Source organism: Branchiostoma lanceolatum, chromosome 14 (assembly GCF_035083965.1).
Source record: "Branchiostoma lanceolatum isolate klBraLanc5 chromosome 14, klBraLanc5.hap2, whole genome shotgun sequence".
In the NCBI taxonomy this organism is placed as follows: domain Eukaryota; kingdom Metazoa; phylum Chordata; class Leptocardii; order Amphioxiformes; family Branchiostomatidae; genus Branchiostoma; species Branchiostoma lanceolatum.
Window position 1 is genome coordinate 4,486,921 of NC_089735.1, and position 18,185 is coordinate 4,505,105.

Sequence of the window (18,185 nt, forward strand, 5' to 3'; positions counted from 1 at the left end):
CTAAGAAAAACAACAATATCTGTTTTGCCAGCAGTTAGTTCCTGTTTGTATTGATTCTGTATAATAGATAGGCCCCAATGGGTTTTTTAATGGACCAGTCTGTTGGAGGAATATGAGTTCAATTGTAACGGGTTCCAGCCAGATAATTGAGGAATGTTGGAATTAATCAGTAAAGAATTATAATTAATCTCACTGTATATTTTCCCCATGCAGCTGCAGTTAATGATGTGCAGAATGAAGGGATGGTGCAGTTACAAAGAAAGGCAGCTGAGATTGCAAAACCAGCGGAACTGCCCGCACAACAACCAGCAGCACAACCACAGAAACCAGCTGAACAACCACAACAACAACCTGCACAACCACCACAGCAGCCACCACAACAACCACCTGCAAAGCCACCTGCACAACCGCAGCAGCCACCTGCACAACCACAACAACCACCTGTGAAGCCACCTGCACAACCACAGCAGCCACCTGCACAACCACCTGCACAACCGCAGCAGCCACCACAACCACCTGCACAACCGCAGCAGCCACCACAACCACCTGTACAACCGCAGCAGCCTGCGAAGCCACCTGCACAACCACAGCAGCCACCTGCACAACCACCTGCAAAGCCACAGCCACCTGCACAACCACAGCAACCACCTGTACAACCACAGCAGCCACCACAACCACCGGCAAAGCCACAGCCACCTGTACAACCTCAGCAGCCACCTGTAGAAACCCCTGCAAAGCCACAACCACCTGCTGAACAACCACAGAAGGAAATTGAAAAGCCACCAACTCCACCGCAAGCACCAAAGGAACAGGTAAAAACTCATTGTTTGATTGATGGAAATTTGTCGAGGGTGGTTACGAGTTTTCCCCCACATCATCTCCTTTTTATCTCCCATGTCTTTATGTAACATCATTCCTCTTGTTCTGAGATTGGGTAATTAAAAGTGATGCTTGCTCCAGGTAAAGGCAACTGAAGAAGAAGAGAAGAAGGAGGAGGAGACTTCAGAGAAAGAGGCTGCTGGTGAAGGAACTGAAGTAACTCTTTTTTTATAATCTGGCAGTTGGTTTTCTGCTGTTAGTGAAAATGCATTACTTGACTGGAATTACTACAGAAGATACTTAATCTAGTAATGGAGGGGTACACCAGGTCTTGTACTAGAACATTCCAGTGGCATGGACATAACCATTTTGTTAATCTCGCAAAACTTTCATCTACCAGATACCAAGTTGTGATAGAATGGAAACATAGAAGGCTAAGCCCAAAGTATCTGACATGTTTATACATGTATCTTGCTGTTGTTTCCTTAGGATGAAGGCATTGAGGAAGATCTCATGGAAGGCACCACTGAACGAATGACCACAGACTACTGGGACTATGACTACTATGACTACAATGGAAAACGAAGGTATCAACAGAGGGGGAATCTACTACATGTACTTAACTTTCACACAATGCGATGTCCCTGTAGCTCAACTGGTAGCAGCTGCACAGTTGGGCTCTTGGTTCCAATTAGTTGGTAACTGGGAGACCCTGGTTCAATCCTGGTAATAAATTTAGTAAAAGGGCATCTTGGTTGCGGCTAGACCCGTCTTTCGGAAGGGATGTAAAATGGGGGTCCCATGTTCGAGGAGATGCACGTTCAAGGATAAGGGATATCAACCCCTCCCTGTAAAAATATACCCTGCCACTGAAACAGAAATTGAATCTAAATGAATATATAACTTAAGTCTGAACTACCACATGGTATAACACCAGTTCTACACTTGATTTCAAAGTCAGGATGAAGATTAATATACTAATCCTCTTCTTTAAGCATTTGTGTAGACTCAAAGGCATAATTGGATCTCACATAAGACTGATACTATTATAGTGATAGCTTACAATATCAAGTAGTGTTGACTTAACATTAACATACTGTTCTGGCATATGATAGCTTATTCTAGCATTCTTGACTAGACAGAGATGAAGTCGAGGTACTGTAAGGATGCAGTGTTGTCTGACATGTTGTTATAACTTTTCCCCTATCTAAGGCCTGATTACATGAACAAGTGGGATACAGACGACTATGACTGGGATGAGTTCAACCCTGGTGACACCCAGGATGAGTCAAACTCTGTCAAAAAACCAGGTTAGAAAACTGTACACATGTGTATTATCAGAACTCAGTAGAAGTGAGAGGCTTGTCTCTTTGCGTTTCTTCAAAGATGAAGAAGAACTTAAGTGCATTACAATTGTAATAGGTCCAATGTATGGCAACTTGTACATACAAGACAGTTGAATTATTGTAAATATCTAAGAATTTTTAAGAAATAATCTTATTCATGAATTAAAGTAGAGACAATTTAGCTATGCATGCTAATACTCTAGTACAGTATGTTTATAACAGCATGCTGCATCAGACATGTATATGGGTTTGGAAATCAAGGAAGAGCTCACAAAAAAAGAGAAAAATGAAGGGTAAAAAGGAAGATCTAGTATGTATATGTTGTCATCTTTATCTAAAGATAAACTTTCTCTTAATTTGAAGCCTATCTGGTAAATATGACAGACAGTGATTTTCTGTTGTCACCAACAGCCCAAGCTCCAAAAGCTGCTCCAAAGAAAGTCCGGCCTCAGCCGAGTGGACCTCGAACAAGCAAGGCCAGCCAGGCGCTCTTCTATGTCATGGTGCTAGGAGTTGTCATTATTGTAAGTTTGTTTATCCTTCTGTCTATTCTGATTTTTCTATTAGGTGTGGTGTGGAGGGCGTGGTCTGGTTTTAATTGTTTTGATCTGTTAGTCATAGCACACCTTCAGTAAAGGAACACTGCTGCTCTAACAGCTACTGTATAACCGGTACTGTAACAGCTGCTCTAACAGCTACTGTATAACTGGTACTGTAACAGCTGCTCTAACAGCTACTGCATAACTGGTACTGATATCCTGTGCTGCTACTTTGCCATAATCACCCATCCTGGCTCTCTTTTCTCGGATTGTTCTCCGTAGATGGCCTACCTGCTGCTGAAGTATTGGCGAGGCTCCACCAGAAGCAGAACCTACAAGCAACTGCACAACAAAGAATACATTTAAACGCTTAGCTATAGTGTCTGGGAATGAGGGATCAATTATAGGATTGTAAAATGAAGCTGCTTGAAAACCGACATGCATTTCTAGTACTAACACTTTACTTAGATTTTGTGCATACGGTATTTTTCTTTGTTTCTTACTTGACATTTTGTTACCCTTTTTTGTGTACATGTATTACATCAGGACAAATTAAGTAGAATTTTGATAATCCCCACTCGGCGCATTGTGATCCTGGTTGATCCCTCAATTCAGAGAAGCCATGAAAACACTCATGCCTCCAGCTTAGGTTAAGTGGCTAGTGTGTACAATGACTCTGGCTGAAGTTCTGCCACTTGTTCCTAGGTGGCGATTTTGTTGTTCATGTACTGGAGAAGAACGCCCATCACACAGTACCATGGCTACAGACTCCTGTACAACAAGGAGGAACCCTGAGAAGGGAGCAAGTGCAGACCTTCACTGGACCATTTCAAACATTAGTCCATCTAAAACATACAGTCATAGAAATATTGATGATGAATATAGTCACAAGCATAGTTAAAGAAATTTATCAGGCTTGCTCATTATGTTATCATGGCATGTCAGTGATCATTCTGTACCAGGTTTATCTTGTAGATTGTATCATTCTTATATAGAAGGTTTGCAGGGTATCTTGACTGATGTGATGTCAAGCATTTGTTCCAATTAGACAAAAGTTTTTGTTCCCATTGCGTTGATCATCAAATTAGATAAAGAATATGGACATTTTCAGTAATAATGTATTTATGGAATTGTCATAAAATCACGAAGTATGGACATTTTCTATCATAAATGATATATTGATGGATTGTCATATTGCTTGGAAGTTGGAAAAAACTTAAGATTACATGGTACCTATAGTATTGTAAGTATTTTCTTATATTTAGGTATAATTAGTACCACAGAGGTGTATATTTATTACTGGTCATGGATTGATATATTGGAGCTGAAGAAAGAATTGCATTTCACACATCTCAGGCCACGCAGAACTAATGTTAAAAAGTTATTATAACATTGGATTTTTTTGCATTGAAGTGCCTTAAATTTCACACAAAAAGAAATAATGACAGCTATAAGCTTAAAAACATTAAGTTGTAGTTAGTAGACTGCATACATTGATTAATGGTTACCACCTGTAATACAGTGAACTCTGGCAAAATCATGTTTGCAATTGTACCGCCGTTTCAAGGACAAATGGTACTAATAGCAATGGATCATTTACAAAGCTACAGAACAGCTAAGCATTTGATTATACTGCTGCTAGGGTCCCTGACACAGGGCAGTAGTCATGTACAGTAACTGTTGCATTTGTACCAGTCTTGTGTTTTTTTCTGGAGCTGTGTTTTTGTTTATTAATAGCTGTTTATTAAGATTTTTAGCTGCTACTGAGCTTTCGAATTACTGTTATCCATAGTAGAGTACCTATGCAATCTGAGAAAGTTCTATTGTCACTAAATTGTACAATATTTCATGCAATTCACAAATTACCACTGTACAGAAAGAAAATATTATGCATTGGAGGTTACTATCTGTGTATTTTGGGAGGTTAAGGTATATTTATAACTGAATACAATTGTATGTGCTGTTTCCTTATTTTTCTAGCAGAGGGAATAAAATGCCAGAGGCAACAAAAAGTGTTGATTAAAGTTATTTGGAATGAATGAACTGGTAATGTTATAGCGTGATTATGGCACATACAAGTACATATCATATTTACTTACACATACCTTGATTTAGTAGCTTTCATGTTTGACATGTGGCGTCGCGGTGGCGTAGTGGCAGGGTGTTTGGCCCCAGAACCCAGAGATACCTGGTTCGAATCTGGGGTTGCCTGATTTGTCCCGTTGACGTTGTGTCCTTGGGAAAGGCACTTTACACGACTTTCCCCACTTTACTCAGGTGAAAATGAGTACCTAGCTTCGGTTAGGGACGTACCTCGGATAGGACGTTAAATGGAGGTCCCATGTTTGAGGAGAGCCACACCTCAAGCACGTTAAAGAACCCAACACTTATCGAAAAGCGTAGGGGTCCTTCTCAGTGTGTGTGGATTATATAAATCTGTCCGGATATGCAGCTTGTACTCTTCAGTACAAACCTGGTGTGTTACGCCTTGATGCGGTTTACCGGGTATGCAATACAACACACACACAAAAATAATGCATCTTGCACATACCCCCTTTTTTTAAGATGGCGATGGATTCATCATCATGGCAACGGATTAAGTTGTGGACAAAGGGTCCTATTGTTCTAAGTTATTGATGTGTGCTAGCATTAGTGAAACAATAGAACAACTCATAGCAACTGATACCAGCAGAACAGAAACATATCTAACTTTGTGCCTCAGGCCCCCCTTCCATTTTGTCACTACAACAACATTATTAAAGATATTGACAATAATTTTATGAGTTAGAATTTTAAAATTGTTATTCCCACACTTGAATCACTGACATAATTCCAATGGCCATTGAATAGGGAAGCTACAAGCTGTTGCTAGCAAATCAATAAGGACAAAACTGATTCAAGGCAGCATTTTACCTAATATTGACTGTCCTTAAAATTTGGGTCCTGGGGCTGCCAAAAATGGAGTTTTGCGCATTAGGTTTCGAACACACGTCGGGATATGGGGGATTAAATGTCATGGCGATAGTAACAACTTACTCTCTATGTAAGAGCTGTGACAACACTCTACATCAACAGCAAGCTTTTCCTCGTGAAAATTTAACTTCGGGCAGGTGCAAACGAAAATCAATGCTCCTTTTGTCCTGGTCGCCTTTGGTGTCGAAAAGCTACGATGGGTCAAACAGTTATGTAAACAAGGGCCTCGTACAATTGGCACTCAATCACACTTTTCTAAGTTACTTAGCTAACCTCCGACTTTTTGCGGGACTTTCAGAGGTTCTTAGTGCTACTTGTCATCCTTAGAGGTCAGTCTGTGCCACAAGTACAATATTGAGTCATCAGGTATATTGGCCACGTCACGCGGGATCTTGTCATGTGAGCCATACCATTATCTACAGGGCGACATCCTCTTCTAGTAAATAAACAGCAAAATGCAGTCAACACGACTAAAATCCCCTCATTCTAACCAAAATAAGTATTACTGATTGGTACTATTGCTTGTTGGTCCAGTTTTGTGGGCTGAAGAGGTCACATTTTCGGTATAAAACCATCGATGTTACCCTCTAGACGATTGGAACATTCCAGACAATTAAAGATGGCGTCGACAGGTAGTTGTAGAACGCAGTTCCCGTCGAAGCTCCCCAAAATGAAGCTTTTTCTCGTCCTTCTAGTTTTCTGTACCTCATCTTGCCATGGCTTCTCAGTCGAGAGGACACAGAGGCAAAGGAGGGAAAAATTTACCGTCGGAGAGGTCGCGTTTCAGGAGTGGACAGCCAAGAACTGTATGTTCCCTTCGACAGAATTCCGGAAAGTTTTCCTGGACGCATGTGACAGTGTGTACGAAGTAGAGACGGATATGCCGCCCATCACGCCAATTTGCGAACTTTTTCACAAACAGAGCGTGTCCCTTTGTAACGAACCTGTTCAACTCCAGCTTGGGGCGTCAACAACTGAGGACCTCTGTCACAGTTTCAGCAAACTGAGGGACGAAATCGGCAAAGAGCGGAAGAAATATCTAGGTGAGTGAAATTTGGCTATACAGAGGCTCATGTATAAGGTATGTTGGACCAAGGATATATTTAACCTCCTTGGTTGGACAAGAGGCACGAGAATCTTACCTATACTGACAACCTTCCATCACAGTAGGTAAAATTAAAAACATGTGACGTAATGTGAATAAAACATTGATTGTGCTGAATGCCTGATAATTTATGACGATTTGAAAAGCAAGGAAGTTCTATAATCAGATAAGGTTCAATATAGATGGTCACGCTATCAGACAATGTAAAGACAACTTGTCAAATTTGCTCGAGTTAAGCTAAATGTATCTAATTGGTGCTTTGAAAGTGTCTCTGACAATGACATCGTCTATCTCTTATGATCAGCATTGTACATGAAGCTGTATTGTACTAATGTCACTGTATGGTGATCACTTTCATAATGTTCTTGACAGTCATGAAACAAAATTCTAATGAAAACTAAAAGTGGAGACCTTTGTGTCTATTGTGTGTATTTATTATCTGTACTTCACCTGAGTTCATCTGACAAATGTAAAAAAAAATGCATAACTATCCGCAGGACTGTTCCTGTTGTCAGAAGATGAGGACACATGTCAGAGAGTCTGTGATGAGAAGCACCTCCCTGTGTGTGATGGTGTCTTGCAGCTGCTCCAGAACAGGGAGACACATATTCGTGAGTAACACTTGACTTTGGGAGTTCATGACTTCATGTATTTCCTTACTCTCCTGCACAGCACAACAGTGAGCATATGTTCTAAGATCTTGACAAGTCTGTCATGTAAACCTGCTATAATCAGCATCATTGGTAGTTCTTGGGAAAATGACAGCGGAGACTGGTATTCGACCGGTTTTGACTTTATTGTCTTTTTCAAGAAACATTATAATTAGCAATCACATTGGTAAGTAGGTCACCAATTTAGCAAGTAGGGGTTCCTTGCTCTTTTCACAGTAGGCTGAAATTTAATATACAGCTTCAAGTTGATTCTGAATTATAGAAAATTGGGTTCTTTAACATAGATAAAAGGTGTTTGCTTATAATTAGAGACTGCAATTTTTCCCATGCTGACAGGAAAGCTAGCATGAGATTCGTTCATTGTTGGGTCTATAGACTCCACACACACACACTTTTCAGAAATAGAGAAAATGTCTTAGCTGTTCTGTAGCTTTGTAAATCTCACCTTTGCTTGTACCAAATGACTCCATGTTAGCTGCGCACTGTTGTCCTTTTGTTCTACATGCCAAAGGTGGTCACCTTTTCCCATACCCCTCATGTGGGTCAAGAGACATTAAGTGCTGTTCTCAGACCAGAGAGGGTCACTTGGCCCCAAACTTTCCACTCACTTTCCTTACAGAGTATAGAAGCATCAATCAAATGTAGACGTTAAACATTCTCTGTGCCAACAATAATATTTACCAACTGATGGCTGTATGGGTACATCCTCAAGGTGTATCTCATACTGTTTGTTTGAAGTACATCCTGTTCCAATAGTTTGGCCAGCCCAGTTTTCTGCCCAGTACTTAGGAAGGACAAAAGCTAGAATGTCTCTCAAGTCTCAGTCTTTCTTACCTGGCTATCTGCTGAGCAAAATTTGATCCAAGAAAATGGGGGGAAATTACAAGGGGTACTGATGATAAAAAAAGGAAAAGTTGTAAATTGTACTTACTACATGTACTTAGTATTGATAAATATGCTTATACATGTACTAGTAGTAATATGTAAACTATCACCCAGCTGACCTAGACAAAGATGTATGGAAAGTTGTTTTGTACAGAACTGTTTTGTAACTGTCATGTAGTCTTTGGACATACACATGCATGTCCATTTGAGACATTGCAAAATGTTGGGAATTTCTAGTACAATGTAGCTTTAGGGTTGCTGCATACATGTACATATGACTTTAAAAGGTAAAACAGAAATGATAGCATAATATATAGCTAGGGAAGCAATTGGCCTTTTAAGTGATAAGTGACTCTGAATGTTTCAGAACTGAGGTTTCCCCTAAGCACACTAACGATGTTCTCTGTGGCCACAAACAAGCCACTTGTGTACCACCACCTTCCTCTCCACTCTAATGCTTCAATCCAACCGTCCATCAGGAAAAGGCAAATGGTTTGAAACATTGTACAGCTGCACAGTCAAGTTGTTTCTGATTCACATGAAAGGTGGTTTGCCGGTTATGCAAAACAAACACTCGTTTTACTGGTTTCTCCTGGTAGAATCTTTATTTAGAGGTGAAACCTTAGTCAGCATCAGTGGAGATTAGATTTATAGATAAATGAATAAAGGCACTGCCGCAGTATCATGTCTATCCTACCGCTATTAATCATAATCATAAGAATCTCATTAAAGGGAATGTTTCTTTGTCAGTTACAGAAAATGTCCACCAAAGCAGAAACCTGTTTGCTGACACAGAGGCAGAAGAAACTGAGGCGGGCCATAGTCCACAGGAGGACCCTCAAGAAGACGAACCCCAGCAGGACCCTCAAGAAGACAACCCCCAGCAGGATGAGGCAGGTAGTCTTCCCAAGGTTGAAACGGATCAAGATGCTGAAACAGGTGGCAAAGAGGAGACGGCACAAGATGCTGAGATAGATGGTAGTCTTCTGAATGATGACACGGATCAAGACACAGGTGGAAGTCTTCAGGAGGACCAGACAGGTGGGGATGCTCCACAGGAAGAGACTGTACAGGAAGCAGAGAAGGATGCAGACAACCCTGGAGAGGAGGGTGAAGAAAAAAGCCTTTTTAGTTTGCATTTTATCTGTGTTTTATAAGATTATTTAATGGGAGTGTCCCAAGAAGCTAAAACAAGTTTGAAAACTTGACTTGCCATTGTTGCCAATCAGCTCTGTTGTCAATCATATCCATGATGCCCATCTCATAGATTATGCATGGTCATTACAAAGTACCATTTTAAATGGAGAGGAGCAAGCTTTCAAGCTTCCTGTGGCGTATGGCACAATGCTAATGGTAAAGGAACAATGGTGATATGATCAATCAGACTCAAGTTTCCAGGCAGTTCATCAGAGTTTTCTTTCAATAACATATGCTAGTAACTTTACGTACATTAGTTTGTGCTGCCCCTTGAGAAAGCTGACACTGTAACATCTTTTTTGCATCACAGGGAATGAGGATGAAACAGACAAGAATCCTGATGCTGCTGCAGAGAATAAGGACCTCATGGTTAACCAGGAAGAGGATGAAAATGCTGCAGAGACAAATGATAATGATGCTAAAGGTGACAGTCAATTCCATTCTAAATGTGAAACCCCTTGCACAGTCATTCAATAACATATGCTAGTAACTTTACGTACATTAGTTTGTGCTGCCCCTTGAGAAAGCTGACACTGTAACATCTTTTTTGCATCACAGGGAATGAGGATGAAACAGACAAGAATCCTGATGCTGCTGCAGAGAATAAGGACCTCATGGTTAACCAGGAAGAGGATGAAAATGCTGCAGAGACAAATGATAATGATGCTAAAGGTGACAGTCAATTCCATTCTAAATGTGAAACCCCTTGCACAGTCATTGTGACAAGAGACATTTTGCAAGAGAACTGAAAAAGTCTATATAACTAGAAATGTTGGAATTGCGCTTTTTAAAAAGGAGATAGTGAGTTGACTGTGAGTGGATGCGAGTTTTGCTTTCATACTTTCTTTTTTCAATGGTGTTGTAATTTGTGTATGAGGCTGAATTTTTCTTTTTATCTACCGGTACCTGATCATTATGCTCTTATGTCAAGGATTTGAAGTCCTTTGTTGTTTTGGTGTAGGAATAGGATAACAAATCACACAAAACAGTACCTTAAAACAAAACACTTTTCTTCAACATTCTCCTCATAGGTGAAGAGTTGACTGTTGATGGAGGTCCTGGTGGGATTGAAGAGGAGCAGTCTGTAGACAAACGAGGACCTGAAGAGGACAAGCCAGAGGAAGAAACTGGTGCTGAGGAAGGGGCTGCTATTGGTCTAGACACAGGAGAACAACCGGTAGGAGATGCCAGCAAGACTGGTCTTGAAGAAGGGGCTGCCATTGGTCCAGGAGCAGGAGAACAACCAATAGGAGACGCCAGCAAGACTGGTCTTGAAGAAGGGGCTGCCATTGGTCCAGACGCAGGAGAACAACCAATAGGAGACACCAGCAAGACTGGTCTTGAAGAAGGGGCTGCCATTGGTCCAGACGCAAGAGAACAACCAATAGGAGACACCAGCAAGACCGGTCTTGAAGAAGGGGCTGCCATTGGTCCAGGAGCAGGAGAACAACCAATAGGAGACGCCAGCAAGACTGGTCTTGAAGAAGGGGCTGCCATTGGTCCAGACGCAGGAGAACAACCAATAGGAGACACCGGCAAGACTGGTCTTGAAGAAGGGGCTGCCATTGGTCCAGGAGCAGGAGAACAACCAATAGGAGACGCCAGCAAGACTGGTCTTGAAGAAGGGGCTGCCATTGGTCCAGACGCAGGAGAACAACCAATAGGAGACACCGGCAAGACTGGTCTTGAAGAAGGGGCTGCCATTGGTCCAGGAGCAGGAGAACAACCAATAGGAGATGCCAGCAAGACTGGTCTTGAAGAAGGGGCTGCCATTGGTCCAGACGCAGGAGAACAACCAATAGGAGACACCAGCAAGACTGGTCTTGAAGAAGGGGCTGCCATTGGTCCAGGAGCAGGAGAACAACCAATAGGAGACGCCAGTAAGACTGGTCTTGAAGAAGGGGCTGCCATTGGTCCAGGAGCAGGAGAACAACCAATAGAAGAGGCCAGCAAGACTGGTCTTGAAGAAGGGGCTGCCATTGGTCTAGACGCAGGAGAAGAAGCAATTGAAGAGGCTGGCAAAGCTGGTCTTGGAGAAGAGGCTGATATTGGTCAAGAAACAGGAGGACAAGCAATCAAAGAGGCTGTCAACACTGATCAGGAAACAGAAGAGACTGACAACACTGGCAATGAATTTGAAGAAGTAGCTGGAGATACAGATCAACAAGACACTGGTCCAGAAAACCAGGTACCACCCCCCAACTTCGAAGAAGGAGAAGGAGATGATGCATATGATGAAGAAATGGTTGATGGAGGGGATAAGGGAGATGGTGAGTTGGATGGTGATTATGGCAATGATGAAAACGAAGACTACAACAACAGGGGCATCATTGAAGACGAACATGACGATACTTTTATTAACCATGATGATGGTGATACCATTGCAGGTGGTGGGGGTGACTGGCCCGGAGATGGTGGCCACCCCCATGGAAATGACCAAGCACAATTGAAAGGTAAGAAAAACAATTCCACTCTACAAGTAATTCTTTACTGGTACTTAGCTCAGGTCTTCAACATTACTAAATAACTTCCATGTACCTTTTTGTAGTGAATATCTTGGTGAGAAAAGCCTTATTAGGCTAGTTTTAGTTACAGTGATACATGTGCTACATGTCTGCATCCTGCAATCTTACTGCAACATTGGTGACAAGTCTACTGCTGTCCACGCTCCAAGCTTCTATCAAGTTTTGTTGCTTCTTTAGTGATCATTTTGTGATACGATTATGGAAAGTCTCCGGCTTGAATTTTAAACTCTTTCAAAGAGTCATCAACCGAGAATACTGGAAGCAGAACTTCAACTCGTTAGAGTATGATTATGTATGTATGTATGTAAAGAGTCATCAGTATACCTGCTACACCACATTAGACAAAATTCACATTTTTTACATTTACACCATCATGATTTTCCCTGCATTTTCTCTGTCATCTCACCAAACCCTTTCTCCTAAGATGATTTGACCTAAGTCTTCGTACTAGACATGCCGCCTCTGGCTGTCAAGATGAAACTGTCACCATGATTTTTGTCTGTCATTAGCAACAGAATTCCGTCAAACAACAGAATGACTGATTCACACATTTGAGAGTATTCTTAATCTTGCTCTATTTTTTGGCTGCCTGTCCTTTTTTCATCACTGAGTGTACTGATGCCAGAACCATTCCTTATTCCAATACACTTTGTCACTGCAAACATGGGCTGATTCCTTAAAATTGCACAATCAGAGAACACTAGGTGAATAACTGCTCAAAATGTAATTTAGAGCTTGCAGACTTGCTTGCCAATTGATTTTCCTGATGAGTGATGGGTATGTACATCTTCAGCTAAATTCATCATATTTCATTGTGGAGTCTAGAGATGGAGCATTCACAAAGTCCTCTACAGACCTTTATGAATAAAAAAAGGATAAAATTATGCACTGTAGCCACCAGAGAATGTACATTTAGGAAGACAAACTCTCTATCCTGACTAACACTAACATTCTTCTCTGCTACATGTAACTTGCCTGCTGTAAGACTTAGAATCTAATATAACAAGCATGCTGTGTTAGACTTTGTGTGGCAGACTTATGCTAGTACTGGTAGTGACTTGTGGAAGGGTCTGTCTGCTCTAAGGTTGGTGCACATACACATACATACTTCTGTTGCACACATGCCCTTTCTGCTGCTTTTGTCTGTATATGAATTAAACCCCATTGATTTAGAACCCAATTAACCTCCAATCAACACATGTGCATTTCTGGCAGTCTCTCAATGCAACATCTGTTACTTCAATCTGTTGTTATTTGTTGATGTTACTATACTAGTTAGATGGAGTGATTTGGAACGTTTAAGTAGCAGTTTATATCACTCATGTGCTGATGACCAACTAAAGAAGTGTACAGAATTATTCAAAAAAGTTCAAAAGATCAGCTTGAACTGTGATTAAAACACTCCATGACAGCAGTTTCAAGTTGGAATGAAACAGTGTTGAAAAGACCAGAACATTCAACATGTACACCGCTTAATATTTGTTTTGTTTCCGTTCTTTGTTACAGAAGAACTTGGCGCGCAAGCTAATATTTACGACTTGGAGGACGAGCCGAAACAAGGCCACTTCATGGCGTATTTTGTGACCTTCTGTGTACTGATTGTTCTCGGATACGTCACCTATCACAATAGACAAAAGGTAAACCTTCTTTTACCTACACATGTAATTAGGCCATTGCAAATGTATACCAAAAGGCTGATTACAAATGACAAGTCTTAGAATACTGTTAAAAAAAACAATGACAATGTGGTGCATGTGGCTATTCAATTTCAAATGCCAACTGAAGGTTTTAAATGTAAATTTGTTGGGTTTGACTTATTTGTAAGCTGTAGAAGACAAAGGAGCCAACTTTTTCTGTAATGTGTGGGTTCTGAAATTTTTGAAGAAGCATAGTTTTCTTTTTTGGAAAGAAAGCTTTTTTTTTAAAGATGGGTGCCGCAGATTGCATATGTAAGCTGGGACACGTCTAGCTGCAGTGCAAAGTGAACCAGTCAATCCGGAGAAAGGTGACAGACAGTCACCAAAATGTCGGTTGAATACAACATTTGGATGTGTACAATGTACAATTATTATATTAGAGTATTTTATTCGGTGACTTACCAACCTGATGAAACTACATGTATTCTCAATTAGTACTCAATTCACGGATGACCTGTATTTATTTGTTATGTAGGTCATAGCCATCATTATTGAAGGGCGGGCAGGTTTACGTGACAGGAAAAGTCGGCGGCCCAGCGGCGGTGGATACAAGAGGCTGGACCAGAATGTGAGTGAAGCTATGCCAAGCATAAAGAATGCTGTTTTCTAGGGAAGAAAGGTTAGACAACATTTAACGAGACTTCCAGTCTTTACTTTCTCACACAAGACCAGATGTTCAGAACACTTTTCTCAAAATGTACGGACAGGGAGAAAGTTTGATACTCCACTTTTGTCCCAAAAAATGTTATCAAGTTCTAAGAGCTTGATAGACAAAAAAGCTGACTTATCACTGAAGCAGAGACCTTTCTTAAGCACAACAGAGGTCTCTAACATTAAAACATGGTTTAGAGTACTCAGCTCTCTTGTTGTGTATTCTGGTTTTGTGTGAGAAAGCACAGTCACTATCAGATGATTGTCCTATGGGAATATGGTGAACATTTTTTAATGCTACATGACTGTACAAGATTTGAAATCAGTGTAATAGTGCTCAGATTAATCTTTTAGTACATGTACCAATAGAAAATGAAGGATATGTGCTTTTCAGAATATTATGTATGTTGTCGACTATGTTCTGGGCACATTGCAATGCTAGACTGTTGCCTGTTACAGTTTTTGTTTGGTTACCTTCAAGTTGTTATTCCATGATATGCAGCTTAGTAGGATAGCCTGCAACATACTAGCACTGCCTGGCAGTCATTCTCAGTGGACTGCACAGTCTACATCCAGTTTATGCTGCACATCTGTCTCATTCTGCTAGGTGGTGCATGTGAAATGTTTGTCGCACTATAATTAGTGTGCATGGTTCCAGCCCTCTTGCACTTTAGTCTAATGTCTCCTTTTTTCAGTTGCCAACCCATGTTTCCCTTAATGCACATTTCCTTGTTGAATTCTCTTCTCATGTTGCTCTTTTTGTTTTTCCTCCCTGCTTTAGTAACGCCTGTGCGCATGTGTAAGGGATTAAGGTGAAACACTCAAGCATCAAGACAGACGAGCAGAAAGATTTACATATCAGGGCATGAAATAGCCGTTGCCTGCAAATGATGTTATATATAGAATTCATGTTTATATGATTGTGCATGTATGAGTTTTGTTGACCAAGGCTTGAATGATATATAGTTGCTCTCAGCAATTGTTGTAGACAAAAGTAACAATTTTAGGCTAATGCTTAGTCAATAGCTTCTACATGTAGTTGTAAGCATTAGCTATTTTTCTATCAGATTGAATGTACATCCTTGCATCATGTGTGGTGTGCTGGTGGTGGTAGCTTCTTTGTTTTGATAGCTCACAAGGGGAACAACCATTTCTACTTCCCTTTAACAGGTGCCAGTGCAGCCCCACAAGCATGCACTCTGATAGTTACTGTACGGTCCCCGTAGTGTGCCCAAGGAAGGAAAATGTACTTCCGTGAATCTGTTCAAGAAACAAGGAAATGCCAGCGAAATGCTACCTTTTTATACACAAAGTCGGTATGATTGCGTTATACTCCAAGAAAATGAGGGCAAAAAAAAAGAAAAACACCTTTGTTGTTTTTTATCAGAAAGAAGTCAAAGTTGTAAAATAGTGCATGTTTTTGTTAAGGATGTGAAAGCATGTTACATGTATTAACATCCAGATTCAATTTGTTGTTATTGAGATTCTTTCAAGCTGAAATGCAGGGTGTTTATAATGCTATTGTATGTATGTACATGTACGTCAGGGGGCTGAATTGCTGGGGACATTTGTTTATTCCTGCTACTGTGCTGTAGATGTCTGAAAATATTAAAGCCAATTCAAACCTTGCAGTCTCTGGAGAACACTCTAAAACTACATGTACCTGGCCTGTTGTCTGAGGGTACCTCTGGTTTTGTAGCTTTTGGAAAATTTTGTTATGTATTTGGAAGAGAGTGTTTAAATTGTTTGTACTGTCACAGAATGCTATGCCAATGTACTAGCAAGGAGGTTTTATAAAACCTCCTTGGTACTAGTCAGTGTTGGTTTGGTGGCTGGGTTTTAGAAAGCTGTAAAAAAATTCTTCTTTTTCTTTCTTACATTTTTTTCTGTACACCATTGGAAGCTAATAAAAGAATCAGTACTTAACTGTTAAAGGAAAAAATTGAGATAACAGCCAGTATTTGCATTAACGGTATGAATGGTATGACATGTTGGTGTCACCACTACTAAAACCTTTGCCATTTTTAGATTAAAAACATACAGATAGTCACCCTAGCCCTTATACGTGTACCATGTTTGATTTAGCTTGTTTCTGGTGACAGATATACTTGTGTGCAGGCAAAAAGGCTTTAGCTGCAGTAACAGTTGGTCTAACTTTACCTTGCAATATGCTAATGGTTGTAATGATTATTGTAAATTATATTGTTGTAGAGAAGTTACTTTGATCTGTAAATGTTTATATCGGTATCATATCAAGTGTTTATGTTAGTATATTTTCTTCAGTGCCTTTGTGATATATTTTGCAGTGTACCTTAATATGTTATCTCTTGTTTGTTAGTAGATTTGAAATCCTTGAAAGAAGTTTAATTTCAGTTCTTTGGTTACAAAGGTGTAGAAAAATGTGGAATGTAATGTGATTGACTTTTCTGTTGTTACCAGTAGTAATAATGATGATAGAAAAATAGTGCCTTACTCTGATATGTATGTATACATACAAAATGTGTTTGGTGATTAAGTTTATCTAGTACAAAGTACCCAAGCTAATGTGAAGGATGTAAAAGCTTATGTTGTTCTTTTTGCTAAACGCAAGATACCTTCGAACTATATTTAATTCTGTCATTTTTGTTTCCTTAAATGTTTTGTCTAGAACATGACCAATGTCATCAATGTTAAAAAGACAGTTACTGTGTTATATTTGAACCCAAAGGGCTCCTTAGTAGTGTACATGTAGATAGCATAGAAGAAAAGCCCTTCAAGAATTCTTGACTTATATAGGAGACTTGCTTAGTGCAGAATGCTTGAAAATATTTTGATATTTTATCACTTCAAAGCAATATTGGGGCATAGGAATTTTTCTTACTTTTTGGTGAAGAGCTGTCTTCTTGTTTATCCTAGAAATATGGTTATGCTTGTTTTGTTTGTTTCTTCAATTTATCACAGATGCACTTAGAATATAAGAGGTGTATCTAGATGCACTACATTCAATGGCTGCATTTTTTTTTGGCCAATAGCAACAGCCTGCTATATGAAGTGTTGTGTGTTAGGGTACTTTAGTCATTTTGTATAAATATAGATTATTTTCTTCTTCATTTGAGATGGCAAACTGTCAAGTTTGGCAAAGTAAATTTCTTTGATTTACTGTTTTTCATATAGTGCCACGATTGAAGATACATGTAATTCACCCGAATGCACCTCATACGAGGTTGAACTTTGGTTTGTAATGTACTGTCTACATGTTGCCAATATAAATGTCTTTGTATGTAGAACTCTGGGGTTAAAGAATAAACTGATGACACCGATGAGTTGTTTGTGTTTCTTCATTAATACAAAGGCCCTATGAACTCCTTGATTACTGTAATTCACTTTAAGTTCACGGTAGCAAAATTTCACGGTGTAAGAAAAATGGTCATTTTCACTGAACTTTAACTTCACGGTGGTAGCAAGTGACTTGCAGAAAGGATGTGTGAAGGAATCATAAATAGCTTTTTCACTGTGATGATAAGTTCACTGTCCAGAGGTGACAGTGAAAACAGTGAACTTAACGTTACAGTGAAAGAAACAAGAACAGTATACAATATACCATAGGAAAAACATGTTATTATAGGTGTGAAATGATATAGAGTTGTACAGTGGCATAATTCATTGTCGACTGAGGTCGTTTATGAGGTGGTTATAGGAACCAACAATGAGTTATGACACTACATAGACCAAAGGAAAGCAGGTCATTAACATTATTATCATGTAGCCATTGTCATACATCAAATATGCCACACCACT

The 18,185-nt window shown here is 40.0% G+C and overlaps 2 protein-coding genes across 21 annotated transcripts; both read left to right on the forward strand.

Annotated features, from left to right (window-relative positions):
* The first annotated feature begins 213 nt into the window (after nucleotides 1–213).
* LOC136448277 (uncharacterized) lies at nucleotides 214–4,743 on the forward strand. Of its 15 annotated transcripts, none has more exons than XM_066447623.1 (8): nucleotides 243–486; nucleotides 517–597; nucleotides 628–812; nucleotides 961–1,035; nucleotides 1,309–1,406; nucleotides 2,032–2,129; nucleotides 2,577–2,689; nucleotides 3,410–4,743. In XM_066447623.1, exons 1-8 carry the CDS (start codon nucleotides 243–245, stop codon nucleotides 3,497–3,499), a joined length of 984 nt encoding a protein of 327 aa, XP_066303720.1. In that variant the 3' UTR covers nucleotides 3,500–4,743. The 15 variants fall into 15 exon arrangements, with proteins under 15 accessions (XP_066303726.1, XP_066303720.1, XP_066303723.1 ...); XM_066447626.1 differs by having other exon boundaries at nucleotides 649–812; XM_066447627.1 differs by having other exon boundaries at nucleotides 243–387; nucleotides 442–474; nucleotides 508–812.
* A 1,528-nt stretch (nucleotides 4,744–6,271) lies between these two features.
* Nucleotides 6,272–16,037, forward strand: LOC136449223 (dentin sialophosphoprotein-like). 6 transcript variants are annotated; one of them, XM_066449118.1, is made up of 10 exons: nucleotides 6,272–6,720; nucleotides 7,280–7,393; nucleotides 9,089–9,469; nucleotides 9,846–9,959; nucleotides 10,094–10,207; nucleotides 10,567–11,805; nucleotides 11,923–11,988; nucleotides 13,567–13,697; nucleotides 14,233–14,376; nucleotides 15,190–16,037. In XM_066449118.1, the coding sequence occupies exons 1-9, from the start codon at nucleotides 6,297–6,299 to the stop codon at nucleotides 14,365–14,367; spliced, it is 2,718 nt and encodes a 905-aa protein (XP_066305215.1). In that variant the 5' UTR covers nucleotides 6,272–6,296; the 3' UTR covers nucleotides 14,368–14,376; nucleotides 15,190–16,037. The 6 variants fall into 6 exon arrangements, with proteins under 6 accessions (XP_066305215.1, XP_066305209.1, XP_066305210.1 ...); XM_066449112.1 differs by having other exon boundaries at nucleotides 10,567–11,988; XM_066449113.1 differs by having other exon boundaries at nucleotides 10,567–11,988; nucleotides 15,579–16,037.
* Nucleotides 16,038–18,185: the final 2,148 nt, after the last annotated feature.